The sequence below is a fragment of the Erythranthe guttata genome, chromosome 4, assembly GCF_056151865.1.
Source record: "Erythranthe guttata isolate IM_541 chromosome 4, IM_541, whole genome shotgun sequence".
In the NCBI taxonomy this organism is placed as follows: domain Eukaryota; kingdom Viridiplantae; phylum Streptophyta; class Magnoliopsida; order Lamiales; family Phrymaceae; genus Erythranthe; species Erythranthe guttata.
In genome coordinates this window covers 19,835,960-19,854,104 of record NC_142536.1, presented here as the reverse complement: position 1 = coordinate 19,854,104, position 18,145 = coordinate 19,835,960, and the positions used below count along the sequence as shown (strand labels likewise).

The 18,145-nt window shown below is 36.6% G+C and overlaps 5 protein-coding genes across 5 annotated transcripts; 2 read left to right on the top strand and 3 right to left on the bottom strand.

Moving 5' to 3' along the window:
• Positions 1 to 1,229: 1,229 nt before the first annotated feature.
• Positions 1,230 to 3,725, top strand: LOC105967893 (uncharacterized). The gene is made up of 4 exons (XM_012992488.2): positions 1,230 to 1,562; positions 1,866 to 2,122; positions 2,615 to 3,066; positions 3,167 to 3,725. The coding sequence occupies exons 1-4, from the start codon at positions 1,435 to 1,437 to the stop codon at positions 3,437 to 3,439; spliced, it is 1,110 nt and encodes a 369-aa protein (XP_012847942.2). The 5' UTR covers positions 1,230 to 1,434; the 3' UTR covers positions 3,440 to 3,725.
• A 2,424-nt stretch (positions 3,726 to 6,149) lies between these two features.
• On the top strand, positions 6,150 to 6,851 carry CLV3 (CLAVATA3). The gene is made up of 3 exons (XM_088817306.1): positions 6,150 to 6,306; positions 6,418 to 6,464; positions 6,605 to 6,851. Exons 1-3 carry the CDS (start codon positions 6,234 to 6,236, stop codon positions 6,758 to 6,760), a joined length of 276 nt encoding a protein of 91 aa, XP_088673432.1. The 5' UTR covers positions 6,150 to 6,233; the 3' UTR covers positions 6,761 to 6,851.
• Positions 6,852 to 6,949: 98 nt separating this feature from the next.
• Positions 6,950 to 8,631, bottom strand: PDE247 (Tetratricopeptide repeat (TPR)-like superfamily protein). Its single transcript, XM_012992476.2, has one exon. It carries the CDS (start codon positions 8,593 to 8,595, stop codon positions 7,024 to 7,026), a length of 1,572 nt encoding a protein of 523 aa, XP_012847930.2. The 5' UTR covers positions 8,596 to 8,631; the 3' UTR covers positions 6,950 to 7,023.
• A 1,512-nt stretch (positions 8,632 to 10,143) lies between these two features.
• LOC105967898 (receptor-like kinase TMK2) lies at positions 10,144 to 13,644 on the bottom strand. The gene is made up of 2 exons (XM_013002046.2): positions 10,907 to 13,644; positions 10,144 to 10,828 (listed from the first exon to the last, which is right to left on the bottom strand). Exons 1-2 carry the CDS (start codon positions 13,263 to 13,265, stop codon positions 10,338 to 10,340), a joined length of 2,850 nt encoding a protein of 949 aa, XP_012857500.2. The 5' UTR covers positions 13,266 to 13,644; the 3' UTR covers positions 10,144 to 10,337.
• Positions 13,645 to 14,509: 865 nt separating this feature from the next.
• On the bottom strand, positions 14,510 to 16,650 carry LOC105967882 (aluminum-activated malate transporter 2). Its single transcript, XM_012992477.2, has 6 exons — positions 16,333 to 16,650; positions 16,091 to 16,231; positions 15,717 to 15,989; positions 15,516 to 15,628; positions 15,194 to 15,337; positions 14,510 to 15,084 (listed from the first exon to the last, which is right to left on the bottom strand). The coding sequence occupies exons 1-6, from the start codon at positions 16,589 to 16,591 to the stop codon at positions 14,668 to 14,670; spliced, it is 1,347 nt and encodes a 448-aa protein (XP_012847931.2). The 5' UTR covers positions 16,592 to 16,650; the 3' UTR covers positions 14,510 to 14,667.
• Between the last annotated feature and the right edge of the window lie 1,495 nt (positions 16,651 to 18,145).

Sequence of the window (18,145 nt, the reverse complement as noted above, 5' to 3'; positions counted from 1 at the left end):
TTAATTGCTGAGGTTAAGTAAAAGTCTAGAAGAAGTTGTCTGAACAAGAAGTCCCATTGCTATTACAACATATGACTAATTAGTTTAAGAAAACCTAGTTGTACGTGCAGTTAAATCTCTATAAATAGAGTCGGGATTGACAAAATTATATTGATTTAGTAAAATATTAAATTATCGAACTAATAATTTAATACATTTTCATCAAGTCGGGGACCAGAAGTAACTATAATTTAAGCGTGGTTATTAATTTATTAAAAAAATATTGCGAAATCATGGACCCGAAAAAGTATATGGGCCAAATCCTAACCCGAATATATATTTATGGACTTGACGCAAAAACATCTCCATATTATGTAGGCGTACGGATAAATAAGTTTTGGCTGCCCACAACTCTATAATAATTTAAAACTTCTTTACTAAAAATTAAATTAAAAATATTTTATTGTTTAAAATTGGAATTCTGAAGTTTTAGAGAGAAAATACATATATATATAATAAAATAATCAGACTAGTAATTATTAAATTATGGTTGTGATTATGGTTGTGTTTAGTAATTTTTTGAAAAAATCTTTAAAATTCAAAAATTAAGCTGCTTGAGAACAAATAATATATTTTTTTAAAATATGTTTTTTTAAAGATTTTATAATAAGTAAAAATAGCTTATAAGCTCATTATCCAAATACAGTAAAACCTCGATAAATTAATATATAACCTCGCTTAAATAATAGTTTCTTGTGGTCCCGATTCGATAAAAACCTACTAAATTACCAGTTCGATAATTTAATATTTTGCTAAATTAATAGAATTTTGCTAGCCCGGCGGTATTAATTTATAAAGGTTTAACTGTCCTCTAAAATTTAATTCTAAAATTAAAATATAACAATTTATCAACTTTTAAAACAACTTATAAGAGGTAAGAGCTTAATCAACAGTTTAAATAATCTTAGAAAGGGATTTAATGCTTATAATTTTAGTGGGAAAACATCACTTTCATCCTCAATGTCTCAGCTAATTAATTGCCAAAATCACCCCTGAGATATTTTAATTTCTCAATATTATACCCTTCCGACGAAATATAGATCCTAGTTGACAAATTCAACGTTTTCTTTTTTATAACAATGAAGGAATCACAGTTAATTATATAATAAGATAATCAGACGAAATACTTATAAAATAATAATTGCATTAATTAAATAATTACTGTTAATTTCCGATAAATAAAATAAACCAACTTCGTTCTGCCTTCCACGATGTTGACTTTTTTTTTTTTTCTCGCCTCACTGGATGCCAAATTGGTCAACCATCGTTACTCGGTTTTTTGCTTCTCTCTCTAAAATTTGACATTGTCTTTATTTATACATAATTGTTGTTGTTGTCTGCATTTGCGAAATAGTTGACAAAAAGAAAAAAGATAATAGTAGTGGCGGTGGGGATATGGAGGGGGTGAAGTCATCGGAGTTGGCCGGAGTGTGGAAGAGGGTGGTGGTTGTCGGCGGCGGCGTAGCCGGCTCTCTCATTGCTAAGTCTCTTCAATTTCATGCAGATGTTACCCTCATTGACCCGTAAGCCTCCATAGTCAACCATTTTATTTTTCTGTAGCATTCTGCAATTTATTCTGATCTGATCAAGAATTATATTAATTATCAACTCAAATATTCAATTTCTATTATTTGATCTGAGATCTGTGTTTGTTATTATGATTATTATTAGAAGTTTTTAAGATTTTTTTATTTATTAATTTAATTTAATTCATGAAGTTTGAAGATCACAAACATCCTAAGAAAACAGAGTATTTAATTCATTTTATTTTCATCCTAGTAATTAATAAAACAAATTCTGTATATATATTTGGATTAAAAAAATAGGAAGGAATATTTTGAGATACCATGGGCAAGCTTGAGGTCAATGGTGGAGCCATCTTTTGCGGAGAGATCCTTAATTTACCACAAAGATTATCTTACGAACGGGCGCCTCGTCGTATCGAAGGCAATAAGCATCTCTAATTCTCAAGTATTAACTGCCGAAGGCCGTCTATTTACCTTTGAGTATCTCGTGATTGCCACCGGCCACAACGACGACTTCCCGAAAACAAGATCCGAGCGGCTCAAAGAATTCAAAATAGGTATCATTTTTATTATATAAGTGCAAAAAAATAAAGTGTTTTATGTTACTTAACATGTGACTTCTTGAAAACGTTGAATCTATATGGGATGTGATAAATGTCGTGTCAGTTTTCGTAGTACCGTTTCGACTTCATACATGATTTTGACCATTTTCGAGGCTGAATTTGTAGTTCTGTAAGTTAACTTTTTAATTCAACTTGAATCGCCAAGATTGGATGTTGTGCGAGAAAGATATGCATGAATCAATGAACACTGCTCGTAAAGTTTTAATGTTTTGAGTTATGTAAAACTCAAAATGTTACTCATTAATGCATAACTTCGTAACCTGACATCCAATCTAGTTGGATTACAGTTTCTGTAATTTTCAATTTTGCCAAAATCAGAGTAGAAAATGGTCAAAATCACGTTCAGAGTCAGAATGGTATTAATAAAATTGAAACGACATCTAGCATTTCAGAATCCATAATCATAAAAGTACAATGTTACTGCAGAACACGAGGAGATAAGAGCTGCAAACACCGTTTTGATAGTCGGTGGGGGGCCCACCGGAGTCGAACTAGCCGCAGAAATCGCCGTCGATTTTCCGGAAAAACGGGTTATTCTCGTTCACAGCGGGTCCCGTTTATTGGAATTCATAGGACCGAAAGCTGCTAACAGGACATTGGATTGGCTGAAATCGAAGAGAGTGGAAGTGAAACTGCAATGTTCGGTTGATCTAAACGAATCCTCTTACGAAACCAAAACTTACGTAACGTCATCCGGAGAAACTATCAAGGCGGACTGTCTTTTCGTGTGCACCGGAAAACCCACCGGCTCGGCTTGGCTGAAAGAAACGGCGTTTAAGGACAGCTTAGACAGCTTCGGAAGGTTGAAAGTTGACGAAAATTTCAGAGTTAAAGGACACACTAATGTTTTTGCTGTTGGAGATATTACAGATGTTAAGGTTAGTGCTTAATTTAATTAATTAATTGGATAATTACTATAATACCCCTACTATTTCGTCGATAAAACGTGAATGAAATTGAATTGAATTTATATTTCAGGAAAGTAAGCAAGGGTACTTGGCACAAAAGCATGCTCTAATGGCTGCAAAGAATTTGAAGGTATTAATGAGTGGAGAAAAAGAAACGAAAATGGCGAGTTATAAACCGCAGCCGATCAAAGTTATTGTTTCGTTGGGGAGACGAGATGCAGCGGCTCAATATCCATGGACAACCTTAATTGGACGCGTACCGGGATTGATCAAATCCAAGGATTTATTTGTCGGTAAAACGAGGAAGCAATTAGGTCTCGATGCCCGGATGTCGGAATATTAAGTTTTTTTTTCGTTTCCGTGTTTTGGACTGAGTTTGCGTTTTTTTTAAGGTTTCTTAAATATATATTTGTTTGTACATTGTGTAAAATATGAGTTTTACGGAGTTTATTTTCACATTTTGTTAAACCAGCTATATAGAACGAGTTTATTCACGTTTGAAAATTCTTGCATGTAAGTATCCGAGAGGCGAGAGGACGGGTGACGATTGTCGATTGTATTATTGTTTGTTTGTATTTTGAGATATATTTTTTATCGCGTTCGTTTGAAAAAACCTTTGCTATACGAAATCATCCAACACTATCTAATTCATTTACTACTACTACTAACATTCGAATTTATCGCAATTCTCTACATTATTGTTCCTTGCGTTATGTAAAAAAGACGAAAACAACACAATAAACTACTTAACCTAGTTAAATATTTCATAACAGATAAAAAAATGAAATAAAATTATATCCGTACATATGAAAACGATGATCATCGGCGATATCTAAATCGTTTGAAGTTGAAATGCAAACGTAATGAGTTCGGTTATACTTGTTCCTCTCGTATCCACTACGAACAAAACTTATATACTTTGGACGAACTAATTTATTAGTTGAAAACGATCCTCCGATCCTTCCTTTATTTATTAGAAGAAAAAAACATTTCAAACATTAACATAGCCTAATCATGTGAATATATCTCAGCTTGAAAAAATGTTAACATTTTGAATAAATAAAAGACAAAAAAAAATATATCCTTAATAGAAAATCTGGAAATAGTAAATGTAATACAGAATTGGCAGTAAGAAAAATGATTGCAGAAAACATCACCTGGTTGACCACTATCACATTGCAGAATCCACAGCTGTGCGTGTAATTTCTTTTCTAATCAACATTAACTCAACTTGATGCCAATGGAATCTTTCTTTGCCAGAATATCACGTCATCCAGGGGCATTACGGTCAATTCACGTCATTCCAAATATTATGAAGGTACACCCCACGTTAACCGAAACTGCTAGTGCTGGTACAACTTTTCCAGCGGTACGTACATACGAATATATTATATATTATGGTCAAAATTGAAGTTCGAATTATGTTTACTCTATATTTTCTATTTATAACAAAATTTCAATTCCTCTTATATATATCTTATCAACTAATTAATTAAATGATTTACTAGCAAAGGCTACAAGAATAAAAATAAAAATAATTTATTTATGAAATTTTATGCAAGATTTGACTTTTATTTTAGGCTTGTGCATGTAATGTAAAAAAGTAAAAACTAAAAACTTAAAGGCAGAGCAGAAGATTAGCTGTAAGAGAGACACTACATCAATCAATCTCTTTTAATTTAGCTGGGACGTCTGAATTTAAATAATCATTTATGATGTCTATAATTTCATTTCTACTCAATATATATAAATTCTTCAACATTAAATTATATATATTGATAAAAAAAAGTTATGTACTATTAGCATCTAACTAAAAAATTATTAATATATCTAGTTAAAAGAATATTTTACTTTTAAATAAGTTTAAAACCCTAGTATATATTATCCCCATGCGATAGCAATAGGATAGGAAAAATTGTGCTCGCTTCGTAATAATTCAAGAGTTCATGAGTTGGCTCGTGCACTATATAAATTTATTACTATTGATATATATTACAAAGATGAGCATTTAAGAAAATAAAAAAAAAAATTAATAATTACAAAGATATCATTATAATTTTTTGTCCTAACATTTATTACTTTTTTATATATGAGATTTTTTAATTGTAAAAAATCTGAAAAATAGAAAATGAAAAAAACAAACAGTGTTACATACATAAGCAAATCCAAATGTAGGTATGCATACAGAATATTAATTAATCATATGTAATGATGATTAAGTGCCATCAGCATTACAACTATAGATAGACATTTGACAAAATATCACACCCCTCTGTCATACTCTATTATTTTAATTATTTCGTCATAAATAAATAAATAAATAAATAACAGGAAAATAAAAAAATAAAAAAAATAAATAGTAAATGTCCTAAAAATAGATTGACAAAAGGAAGTAAACATGAGATAGTACTAAAAGAGGGAAGATTCTTCCTTAACGGAAACTGTTACCCCACTCTCAAGGCTTCATGTTAATTAGTGGTAAGTCTATGTGGTTTAATTATATTATAGTATATTAAGTTAATGAAGATTTAAGTATTTTAAAAACAAAAACATTCTTAGATTGGTTAGAAAAAATTAATATTTCGATTTTATAAATCGGCCCATTTTGACAATTTGATTCGAACTTCGATCATCATTTAAAATTATTATTAGTAGGTTTTTACTCGGACAGGACCAAAAAAACTATTATTTAAGCGAGATAATTAATTTGTTGTTATATTTTGTATTGCGCGAGGTATAATGTACATTTTTGTGTATGTATTTGTACAGTGTGTACATAGATATATAGACACATTTTGATATAGTTGGCACAAGATATGCAAAATAGTGAAGATTGGTGACGTCACAGTGTCACAGTCATCTGAAACGGCGCCGTCAGGAAGCCGGCTCGAATATCACAGTAGGCCTTGGGTGCAATTTTTGCAAGAGAATTTATTATCATCATCTCCATTTTGCATAGTGTCTTATCATATAAATATAAATATGGTGGAATTAAATTAAACCCTTCACCTTATAAATTGGCTGCATCAACAATCATTCGATCGCCACACAATTATCTCTCTCTCTCTCTCTCTCTCACAGATACAACTTGTATTTCCTTGTAAGAAATTCTCACTGCAAAAGTTGTTAACTTAGCAATGGCGAAAACTAAGACCTCTGGTTTGTTCTGCATGCTTCTGGTTGTAACCCTCTTCATTCAAGACTTTGCTGGTATTTATTTAACCCTCCTCTCTCTCTCTCTCTCTCCTCTCTCTCTCTCTCACACACACACACACACAAATACATGCAGGTATTTTCATATATGTGTTACTGTTCTTGCAGAAAGCAGCAGCAGGGGAGCCTCATCAGTGGAAGTTCTGCACCAAAAGGTTTATAATTTTCTTTGCATGTTTACTTCTCTACCATTGTCTTTACCATAATGGTGTATATATACACACGTGTGTACGTGTGTGTGGGTATGTGTGTGTTTATATATATATAGATTAACTTGTGTGTATGGATTTGTCAGTTAATCATGGAGATGAAGAAGATGGCTTTGAAGAAGGGAGTGGGAAGCTATAAGAACAACGAGATGCCCGAGGATTGGGAACTCCGTAGAGTTCCCGCTGGACCCGACCCGTTACACCATAACGGTCAGGACCCGACCCAGCCCCGAACTCCTTGAAATTTCCTCTTTTGCCCTTTCTTTTATTTATATATATAATCTATATCAAATAGGTTTAATGAACACCTCATCAAGGTGTTTTTTGCTTCTAGTACTCCCGGCAAAATTATAATTCAGAAATCTATGTACGCCGGCAGGTTTACGTATTTATATCAAATGAATATATATATATATATATAAATCCATATGTACTCAAGGTAATTTTGTATATTCATCAAGAACTAAGACAAAGATATAATTGATATCAGAGATTTTAAAGAAACTTAAAAAAAATCATGTAAATTAACATCGAAATCATACCCACACACCGTTAACTCCTCCGACAAATACCCGAGCATCTCGTAAATACTCCCCGCATCACCATGAGATTTATCACCCGCCACAAATCCATTCACAATTCCGTTAACCTCAATCGAACTAATCCCAGGTTTCTTCTGCACACCACGATCCTTCATCGTCTTCCTTACATTACTCGCCCCTCTCCAGCTTCCCTTCGCTGCATATATATTCGAAAGCAACACGTAATTGAAATCTCCACTCGGATCCAAATCGTATATATACTTCATCAGCCTCTCAGCCAATCCCACGTCGTCAAAATTTCTACACGCGGCTAGTAAAGAACCGACCACAACTTCGTTCGGTTTCATAGGCATGTTCTTAACAACAAGAAGTGCCTCTTTCAATCTCCCCGCTCGACTGTAAAGATCAACTATGCATCCGTAGTGTTCGATTCTTGGAGTTATTCTATAGACTTTTCTCATGGTTTCGAACAATTTTATCCCTTCGTCTACTAAACCGGCATGGCTGCATGCTGTGAGAGCTCCGGTGAAGCTCACGCTGTCGGGGTCAAATCCATCTTTTTGCATCGAATGAAAATATTCCAAAGCTTCCTCTGTGTGTGCATTACAAGCTAATCCTACTATTATCGAGTTCCACGAGACTAAGTTTCGCTTCGGCATTTTTCGAAATACTTCGGAAGCTAATTCAACACATCCACACCTACAGTACATATCAATCAACGAATTGTCAACACGTGTATTATCCCTAAAGTTATGCATCAACACAAAGCGATGCAGCCAAAGGCCTAAACTCAGTGTTCCCAAATTAGCAACGGCAGAGAGAACCGATACAATCGTCACAAAATCGGGAGGCGTTCCAGACAACTGCATTTCTTGAAACCATTCCAGTGCCTCCTCGAACTTTCCTTTCTTCACAAAACCATCAATCAACACAGTCCAAGACACGGCATCTCTTTCGGGCATTTTATCGAACAGGTTGACTGCTACCTCAAAATCCCCATTTCTCATGTATCCGTTGATTATAGTATTCCAAGAAACTCTGTTCCTGAATCCCATATGATCAAAACTCAGTCTTGCTAATTCCATTTTACCAAACTTCGAGTACATTTCGATTACTGCCGTCCCCACCATCACATTGTTAACATCGAGCCCGATTTTTCGTGCATATCCATGAATGGAAGGGCCGAGTGACAAACCCTTGGACGGAAAATGGGCGCATCCAGAGAAGAGAGTGACGAAGGTTATGTGGTTAGGCTCAACCCCGGAATCCCGCATGCGGGTGAATTGCAGGACTGCTTCGGATAAACGGCCGTTTCTGCAGTGGTGGGCAATGGATGAAGTCCACGAGGCGGTGGCGACTTCGACTGGACTGTTGGAGTTGTTGTTTTGGGAGCTCTTGAAGGAGAAGCGGCGGCGATGGTCTGAAGGATTAGTGTTTGCGGCGGATTGGGAGAAAAGAGGTGGCTGAGGCGGCGATGGTGGTGGTGGTGGTGAAGAACGCGTAAAAGGGGTGGATGTCGAAGCGGGAATGCTCATTGTTTCAAATTACAGTTGGGAGTCGTTTGGCAAACACCTATTTTAGATTTTTTTTTTGTTAATCATTTTTTTTTTAATTTAATTAATGTTATAATATAATTAAATTTAAATGTTTTATCTGATGAAATACACCGCACAATTTTACACCATAGATATTGTCACAGGGGTTTCTTTACTCAAGAAATTTTCGCCCGTGCGGCCTGATTTGTCTACCAAATCAGTCAGCCTTCCTCTTGATTCTCTTCGCACAAACGCACACAAACACAAGTCTTTTAAGCCACGTAAACAATAGCAAGAGTATGCAGCGGAAAACAAACACACAAGCACGTTTACGGGCAATGCCCAACCTTTATATTAATTTCCCACAAAGAATACAAAGGAGACTAAGGTGCACACACAAAATCCTCACTCAGAATGCTCACAATTGCAATCTGAACTCCCTAATGCTAGATGGGTCGGATTTGTGCACTCATAGCCCAATAAATACAATGAAGAAGGTAGTTTTCACATAAAACTACCTAAGGACACATGGCAGCATACATACATGACACTTGGCTAACTATTACAAGTAATAAGGGGCAGTTTTTCATGCTTTCCAGGCTTCAATCGCTCCGTAACTTCCCTCAAATCCGGTCACAAGGCTGATTTTCGAAGCCTATCTTGATCGGGCGCGCGCGCGCGCCAAACGGCCCAAGCAGCCCGGCCGGTTGCTAGGCAGCCCATCTGCCTTGCCTTTTCCTCACGTTTTGCTTGTCTTGCCCATCACTTGCTAGTTCTTTGCCCACACGGTCTTTAGCACGCCGCACATCGGGCTGCCTTCATTGACTTGCCAATCGGTCGTGCCAAATTACCCACACTTGTCAAGTCGTGGTCGATTTCCTTCGAACGTTCGTTTGCCCAAGTTATCGGCCGATGCCGATTACTGCCCACGCTTGTCCGCATTTGCAGCCGAGCAATGCCCGTGCCAGCCACAAGTACTTTCGATCACTGTTCCCACTTGAATCAAGCCGATCCTTGCTTTCTCGGACAAACACCCCGAATGCTTGCCCGACACTCGATCACTCATTGGCCGATTGTGTGGATGTCTTGTGCCAACCCTTGCTTGGCACCATTTCTCGACCATGACTCGGCCACACTCGAGTTATTACCGATATCACGACTAAGGGGGTAACAAATATCTATACTATACAAGTGAAAATGAGTAGTTTATACTTTATAAAAAGGGAAAAATACAATTTTCATCCATCAATTTTGCATCGATTTCACATTTGGTCCTTCATGTTTACAAAAAATATATTTTGGTCCCTCATGTTTAAAAAATCAACACTTATAGTCATTTCCGTCAAATTTTCACTATTACTAACGGAAACAAGCGTGTGCCCATCACCGCGAGTTAATGATGAAATGGCGGAAATGACAAAAAATGTTAAATTATTGAAACATAAGGGACCAAATATGAAATTAGTACAAACTTAAGGGGTGAAAAATGTAATTTTTCCTCTATAAAACACATACATAATTAGATCTTATTCGATAAAGTTAACCGAACGAACGCAACATCAAATAAACCGTTTTAATATTGAACCATGTACAGAGTTGTGTGAAGTAAATAAAACAGAGCAGAACATTACATATAATTTTACACGAACATCATTTGTACAAATGGAAATAAATAAACCACCACACTTTTCATTACATACAAGTATTGTTCACCAATTAATTACATCTCCGTTTGTTTTTCGTTAACGAGCATCAGCCGAACGGAAAGAATCGGGCATTCCAGGTGGCTTACTAGCCCCGCTGAAATCCCGCGTGTCGCCTTCTTCCTGCCACCCCTTCAACAGCTGAGGAAGCCCCAACGACGTGTCACCAATGTCATCATCATCACAAAACCGTTCCGTTTCTTCGTAGGGTTTCCATTTCTCAACCAACCGGGTCAGTACATTCACCGCGTGACCCATGTCGGGCCGGTTGCTCGGGTCGCGCGCGGTGCAATGCCCCGCCAACTCAGCGACGACGTATATGCTCTCGTAGATATCTTCTTTGGCATCAAGAGCGGGGTCCACGGAATCAATCAGGGCCCCACGGTTGGATTTGATCCCCCAAAACCACTCCGCCAAGTACCGTTTTTCTTCGGAACGGCGTTCGTCGAGCGCCGCTAGTCCCGTCAGGAGTTCCAGCAGTACCACTCCGAAGCTGAAAACATCCACCTTCGTCGTAATTTTCCCCGTCACTGAAAAAATAATAATAAACAATAAAGCACGCTTATTTATCGGCTGTTTAAAGAAACGAAAAAAAATAAAATTAATACCAGCGTATTCAGGAGAAAGGTAACCGAAAGTCCCGGCCAATCGAGTAGCAACAGATCTCTCACTATCAAGAGCCAACTTCACCAACCCGAAATCCGAAACCTTCGCCCGAAAATCATCATCAAGAAGAATATTCGCCGATTTCAAATCCCGGTGTATGAAAGTTTGGTGCCCCAAATTGTGAAGATATTCCACCCCTCTAGCCACATCAAGAGCAATACAAACCCTTTTCTCCCAATCCAATGGCTCCAAATTAAATCTCCTCCAATGGAAAAGATGCCTGCTCAAAGCACCCTGCGGCATATACTCGTAAACCAAAAGCATCTCGTTTCCTCCAACGGAATATCCCAAAAGCGACACCAAGTGGCGGTGCCTCACCTCCGAAAGGACGGAAATTTCCGTCCGAAATTCGTTCGACGCTTTGTTACAAACGGGGCCCGCTTCCGTTCTCTTAACTGCTATTTTCGTCCCGTTTTCGAATTCGCCTTTGTAGACTACACCGAACCCTCCTCGTCCGATCTCATTTTCTTTTCTGAAATCGTTCGTTGCCTTACGAATTACGTCAATCGAAAATACAAGATTTTCAACCTCAATCACTCGAGTATTATTAGTAGTAGTAGTATTAGTATTGTAGCTATTATTTTGAGCCTCGATGGAAGAAGACGCATCCATTATTTCGATCTTTACTTCGTTATGGGAATTCGGCAATTCTTTAGGAGGAGTGATCACAATCCCGCCACGTGGCTTCTTTTTCGTCTGTTTCCTCTTCTTAAGACAGTAGACAACGATTAGTACCACTGCAAGAAAAGCAGAGACTGCAACTGCAGACAAAACAATGGCCACTACTCTCGATTTTGGCTCGTTATTTACATTAGTGTGTGTGTTAGAACCGGAACCCTTACGAGCCGAAGAATCTGCACCGTTGGATGGTCGTCCGTCTGGAGAAGGTGGCACTGGTGGGCCCACATAAGGCGGTGAAGAGGGATCCAGTTTCGGATTGCCGCTCACTACTACCGTTACCCCGTTTTTGAAAACCGGAACTGGCGGATCGAAATTGTTCCCACTTAAATTCAACAATCGCAGTGATGTCAGCAGAGTTAGATCTGTGGGGACCACGCCATGGAGATAATTTCCCTCCAAGTGAATTTCGAGGAGTGAAGGTAAGTCCGCGAGCGAAGGACTAAGTGTACCTTGTAATCCAAGATTCTTCAAATTAATTATCGAAACCTCGTTTTTCGAATTACAAGAAATACCCCACCATGGACCCTCACAAGGGTTATTACCGGTCCATCGAGAAATGAGTTTTTCAGGATAATTCAAATCGTGAAGAAAATCTAGAAGGGCACTAACTTGAGGAGCACATTGCTCACCCGGATTTGATTCACAGAAAGAATTCGAGTCGTACGAAACTTTCGCGGATTTAAATTGTGGTATTGGTCCCATGAACATGTTATTGTCCAAATTCAACGATTCAAGATTCAAATCGGACAAGCTTTTAGGAATGAGGCCGACCAAGCGGTTTCTATTGAGGTTGAGTTCTTTTAAGGAAGTTAAACTCCCAATATTACCGGGAATCGATCCTGTGAATTGATTCCCGTGGAGCCATACTTGAGTCAGCTCGAGCATAGTCGTGATTATATCGATAGAACCACTCAGTCCACCACCTTCTTGATCGTTCAACAACAAAACATGCAACGTGGAGCCGCGGAAACTAGACGGTATTACGCCGCTCAACTTATTCGACGAGAGCCGCAGCATATTGAGAGAACGAAACCCCCCGAAAAAATCAGGGATTTCACCGACAATATTGCAATTCGAGCAAGAAAAGTTCACCAACTGAGTCGACTCGGCTAGGTCGCTAGGTATACTCCATCCATAAGTCTTGTTAAACGGGTTGTCGTCTAAAGCGAGAACCCTCACATTAGGAAGCCCGTTGAAGAAATCGGAAGGGATGGTATCGAAATCGTTGTAATCCAAGTACACGTATTGCAAATTCGACAAGCCGCTGAAAGATGGCAGATCTCCATTGAAATGATTCCTTTGCAGACCGAGGTTTTGGAGTTTATCCAATTGGTTGAAATTGTGGGGCAAAGGGCCCTTTAATCCAACGCCCTGCACCTGGATTTGAGTCACTCTGCCATTAGAGCAGAACACATGAGGCCATGCAGGAGGGCCACACGGGTCATTACCCGACCCGGGCCAATCCAAAAGATCCGGATTTTCCAACCCGTTTCTGAAATCGGTCAGGATCCTGAAATCGTTCGGGTCTGTGGTACCGATAGCACCTTGGGCAAGATAAATTAACAGCACCGCGAAAATGTGCGTTAATTTCATCGGACAAGGTTGCATCTTTTCATGCATTGTTATTACATCGGGACGAGGTTTCCGCTACGAGCCATAATATCTTTCGTTTTTTCCTCGCGGACAAGAGGAAAAAAGAAAGACGATGGTGACAGAAATCCAGAAAGGAAGAAAATTAAATTAGGGCAAATCTTGTTGGTCGTTAGTGCGAGAGAGGGGATGGGGGGAGATTTTCACTGTTTTTATTCAGGGTTTTGCTTTTTTTTTTTCATCAATGGCGTTTGAATTTGGATCAAACCCTAATTATGGAATTGCAGTTTACAATTCTATGATGATGATTGCTTCACCTCTCTCTGGTTTCTCATTCTGAAATTGTTTGCCAAAATTAATGTGTTTATTATTAAATTATGTGATTTTTTTTTTTAATTTTTATTATTATGAATTTATTATTTAATTTTATATTAATTATATTAATATAATTTTATATTAATTATATTTAAAATAGAATTTATTCAAGCTTTCGCGGAGCCGGCTCAGCTAATTTAGAGTCTTGATTAGGGGTGAAAGTCGGATGGATCGGATCGGAATTAGCCTTTTCGCAAAATTTCCAAAAGAAATCGAAAGTACAAAATCAATTCCAACTCCAATTCCAAAATTTCGGAATCTAAAAATTCATTCCAATTCCAAAAGTCCCGGAACTTCGGAATTTCGGAAAAAAAATCGGAAATCACATGAGCTTAAAAATTTCAAAACTTAGCGGAATTTTTTAAAAATGTTCATAATTTTCCAAAAATAAGAACATCCACGTCGATAAAAGTAAAACTAATAACTACTAAATTTCAGTTCAAAAAATAAATAAACATAAACACAACATAATATCTAATAAAACTTCTAGCAACAATTTATTATGTCAAAATCCTAAAACAAAACTTAAAGGTGTATTTTTCGGAAAGATAAGTATTATATAATATTTATTATTTATAGGTGTATTTTTCGGAATTAATTTCGGAATGAAATCGGATCGGAAATCGGAAATTCCAAATTTATTTTATATAATTCCAATTCCAATCCAAAAAAATCGAAAAAATTTGGAAATCAGAATTTCGGAAGTCGGAATGAAAAAAGTTGTTCCAAAATCGTAACTTTTTTTATCGGAACCGGCGGAAATTGGAATTTCCGTTCCAACTTACACCCCTAGTCTTGATCATGTAGGCCTTTTATACAAAACATAGAACTTTAATGTTTCCTTTAATATAATTATGAAATTCAAATAATGAGGCTATAGCAATTACCAATTACATATATTTAATAAAAGGACATATTTTTTTATTATTTTTTTTTAAATAATGTACAGCCGCAGGGCAGAAAATTGCCCTTACCATTTGATGATTCCTAAAAAAATCATCCCATCTCTTTAATCCTATATTACAACAAAGGTAACCCTAATTAATTCCCATTTATCTCACTCAATTGAAATGCTGAAACTATGTGATCTTTCAATACTAGGAGACCTTGTCAATTTCTTACAACTTGTCTGTTTCTTCATCTTTACTGGATCGGGGCTCTTGAATTTCGACTTCGAACCAAGTTCATGCACGCAATCCGCAATCTTCACGGTGCAAGAAACCACCTCGATCAATAACGAAGCAACGGTGAAAGTCGGGATTATTTCGAGAAGATCAATTTCGGGCCGGAGCCCGTTTTTCAGCATGGATTTGAGCTTCTTTGCAGAAGCTTTTGCATTCACAATGTGAATATCGGCTGATAAAGAACAAGTCATTGTCTTGATCCCCATTGCTAGTTCTCTCAATGCGTAGCTACACTCCGTGCTCATTTTCGTGCATGGTTCTTGAATCTTCTTTTGAATTTCGACATGTGTCTGCAAATATATATATAACACGATTTTTTTTTTCATGTTTATTGTGGAATTTAAATAAATAAATCAATGATTGAAGAGTGTGATTTAGTTTGACGTTTAATTTAATTACCTGCGCGTCTGAGTTGAGGTAGCTGTTAATTGCATCGATTTTGTACGCACATTCTCTTGAGAGGGATCCGATTTTTAGGTATTGATCCCATGGCTGACGGTACCTAAATTTACCATGTCTGGGCTCCCATTTCGCGAAGTTCACCTGCAAATCAAGAAACTCAAACTTGATTAAATGGGGTTGAAATAATCATTAATATTAAGCTAAGGTTGCGTTTGGATCAAATAATTTTAGGTTTAATGACTCTGGTATAGACTGAAATTCCAACACAATGATATTACAAACGGAGCCTTAAACGTAGTTTTGAGCTTCGATGACTCACCAAAGAATCCTCAATGCCTTTGGAGTTGAGAACAGTTTTGTATTGATCAAGTGATGCTACATTGTTTTCTTGATTCTTCTCGTTTGATACCTGGAAGTACGCTCGTCCGAAACCTAATAATAGTTCACACTCCAAATCAAGAACTAACGAAAAAAAATATCAAGAAATGGCACTTATATGCACGTGTGAAAAAAAATGCACCTTCCAAGAAAATCGAAAGCTTTTCGATGCTAGAGGCGGTGTATTTATGAAGATCTTCACCAGCCCAAACAGGGCATATGAGCATGCAAATGAAAACAGTAGCACATCCACCTATAAGTATCGTCGAAAGCCTTCTTTGAGCCATGTCTATCACCTCGTCGTCTCTATAACCCGACACCGTTATCAAACTGAACGTCAGTATAAATATCAGAAGCCCGTAATCGAATCTCGCCTTCATTTTCGGGAAAAATCGACAAAATGTCACCGCAGAAGCTGCAAAAGAAGAAAACAAAGTTCAAGAATCTAATACAATTTTTTTTTCTTCTGGAACAGACATTTCATCAAACAGTTTGTAATCATTCATCTTTTTGTACCTATGAAGAAAACAGACATGCCGAGTATAACGCACTCGATCTTCTCCCCAGCAAAACTCGCTAATCGATGAGCTGCAACACCCAATCCACCGCCCAACAGCGTCGCGATCGCTCTGTTTACCCCTTTCCCAAGTGTTGCGCCTGTAAATTTTTAAAACGTTGAAGAAAAAAAAAAAAACAAAGAACAGATCTTTGTGAAGACTGAATAATTGAATTATGAATTTTTTCTGTTTTTTTCTTACCGACGGAGAATTCGAAAACTACGACAACAGTCATAACAGCCCACATTGCGTTGACACCAAAACCTTGGTACGAGAAATCGAAGTAGTAGAACAGAGAAACCAGAGTTATGGCTAACCCAACTTTGAACGAGTGGATAACTCTTCTCGGATCTTCTTCTCCGAGCTTTTTCGCGTCTTTTGCTGTACAAATCACGAAGCTTATCAACCAACTCCATACTTGCTTCAATCCGATCGAGTTTTCTTGATTATCCGTCGCCATTTTTGTTGTTTAAACTGAGCTGAAAATGATTGTGGTTTTTGTGAGAGACGACGAGTTGGAGTATTTATAGTATGGAAAAATATACTGAAATGTTAAATGTCGTTTCAATTTTACTAATGTCGTTTTGACTTCGAACTTGATTTTGACGTATTTTTATTTGGATTTTGGCAAAATTCGAAACACGAAAACTGTAGTCCTTTGGGTTAGCATTCTAATCCAATTTAAATCCGCTAGATTGGATGCCGTGTGACAAAGTTATGCATGAATGAGTCACATTCTGAATTTTAGATACCTCAATACATCAAAGTTCTGAGCAGTATCCATTGATTCATGTATATCTTTCTCGTCCGACATCCAATTTTGGTGATTCAAGTTGGATTAGAAAACTAACTCAGAATACTACAAATTCTATTTTTCGGGTTTTGCAAAATTTAGAATTAAAAATGATCAAAATCACATTTGGAGTCGTAACGGTATTATTGAAGTTCGAACGACATTTATCGCATCCCAAAAATATATATATAGCACGTGGGAAGATTTTTTCACACACTGGAGTGCGTGCTGCTGTGTGTAAGAAATTACTACACGGTCCTTTTGGATTTTCCTGGCACCGTCCTTATTCAGTGAAGGTGACACCTATCTATATCAATGCCAATAATTAAGAGCTTTTAATTTAATTAATTATATATATATATATATATAAAGGAAAAAAAACAAATACTAATAACAATTATTAATAGTATTATTAATGACAAAGAATGATTGCTTCACTAATAATCATCATTATTGAAGAAAAAAATTGTTTTATTTGAAAATAAGTGTTATTTAAGGTTTTTATATACATATATGATTGAATCTTTAAAAATAATCTAAGAAATACTAAAAGAACATTTGCAATTAAATGATGTGATAAGTCATCAGAATTGAGGGGTGGTTAATATTTGAAAAAAGTTGGAATAATAAGGATAGTATTAGAAAAATAAATATTACATTATTGAAAATTTAAAATGACGGAAAATATATATAAAAAAACTCTGAAGCCGAAATAATTTGAAACGGAGGGAGTACGTTGTGTTGCGATGTTTTTGTGGGGTTTCTTTGTTGCCTAAGTTAATTATAGGATATTTGTGTTTTCAAGTGTGAACACTCAACTAATTAATGATTTGATTAGTGTAATGATTTATTTGTTGGGTTGTTGTTTATCAATGATTTGGGGGTGTTTAATTAATTAATTAATGATCAGTCGACAAGGAATCAATGAGTCATCACTTTATGACTTGAATAATCTTGTAATTATTATAGGCAAAGTTTAATCCTAGGTAGTATTGGTACCAATTATTGCCAAATTTATTGTCCTAAACCAAAATGAAAGGGACTACTAACTCACAGCTGTTCTTTCGAATTTATGGGTTAGATTTCGTCTACACATTCGATTGCTGATCACACGACTTATTTTCGTTGTTGACAACGTGTTTGTTCTGTGTTACACTTGGTAAATTTCACTAATTTATATTATTATACGCAAATAATATACTAGCTAACATATACAGTATA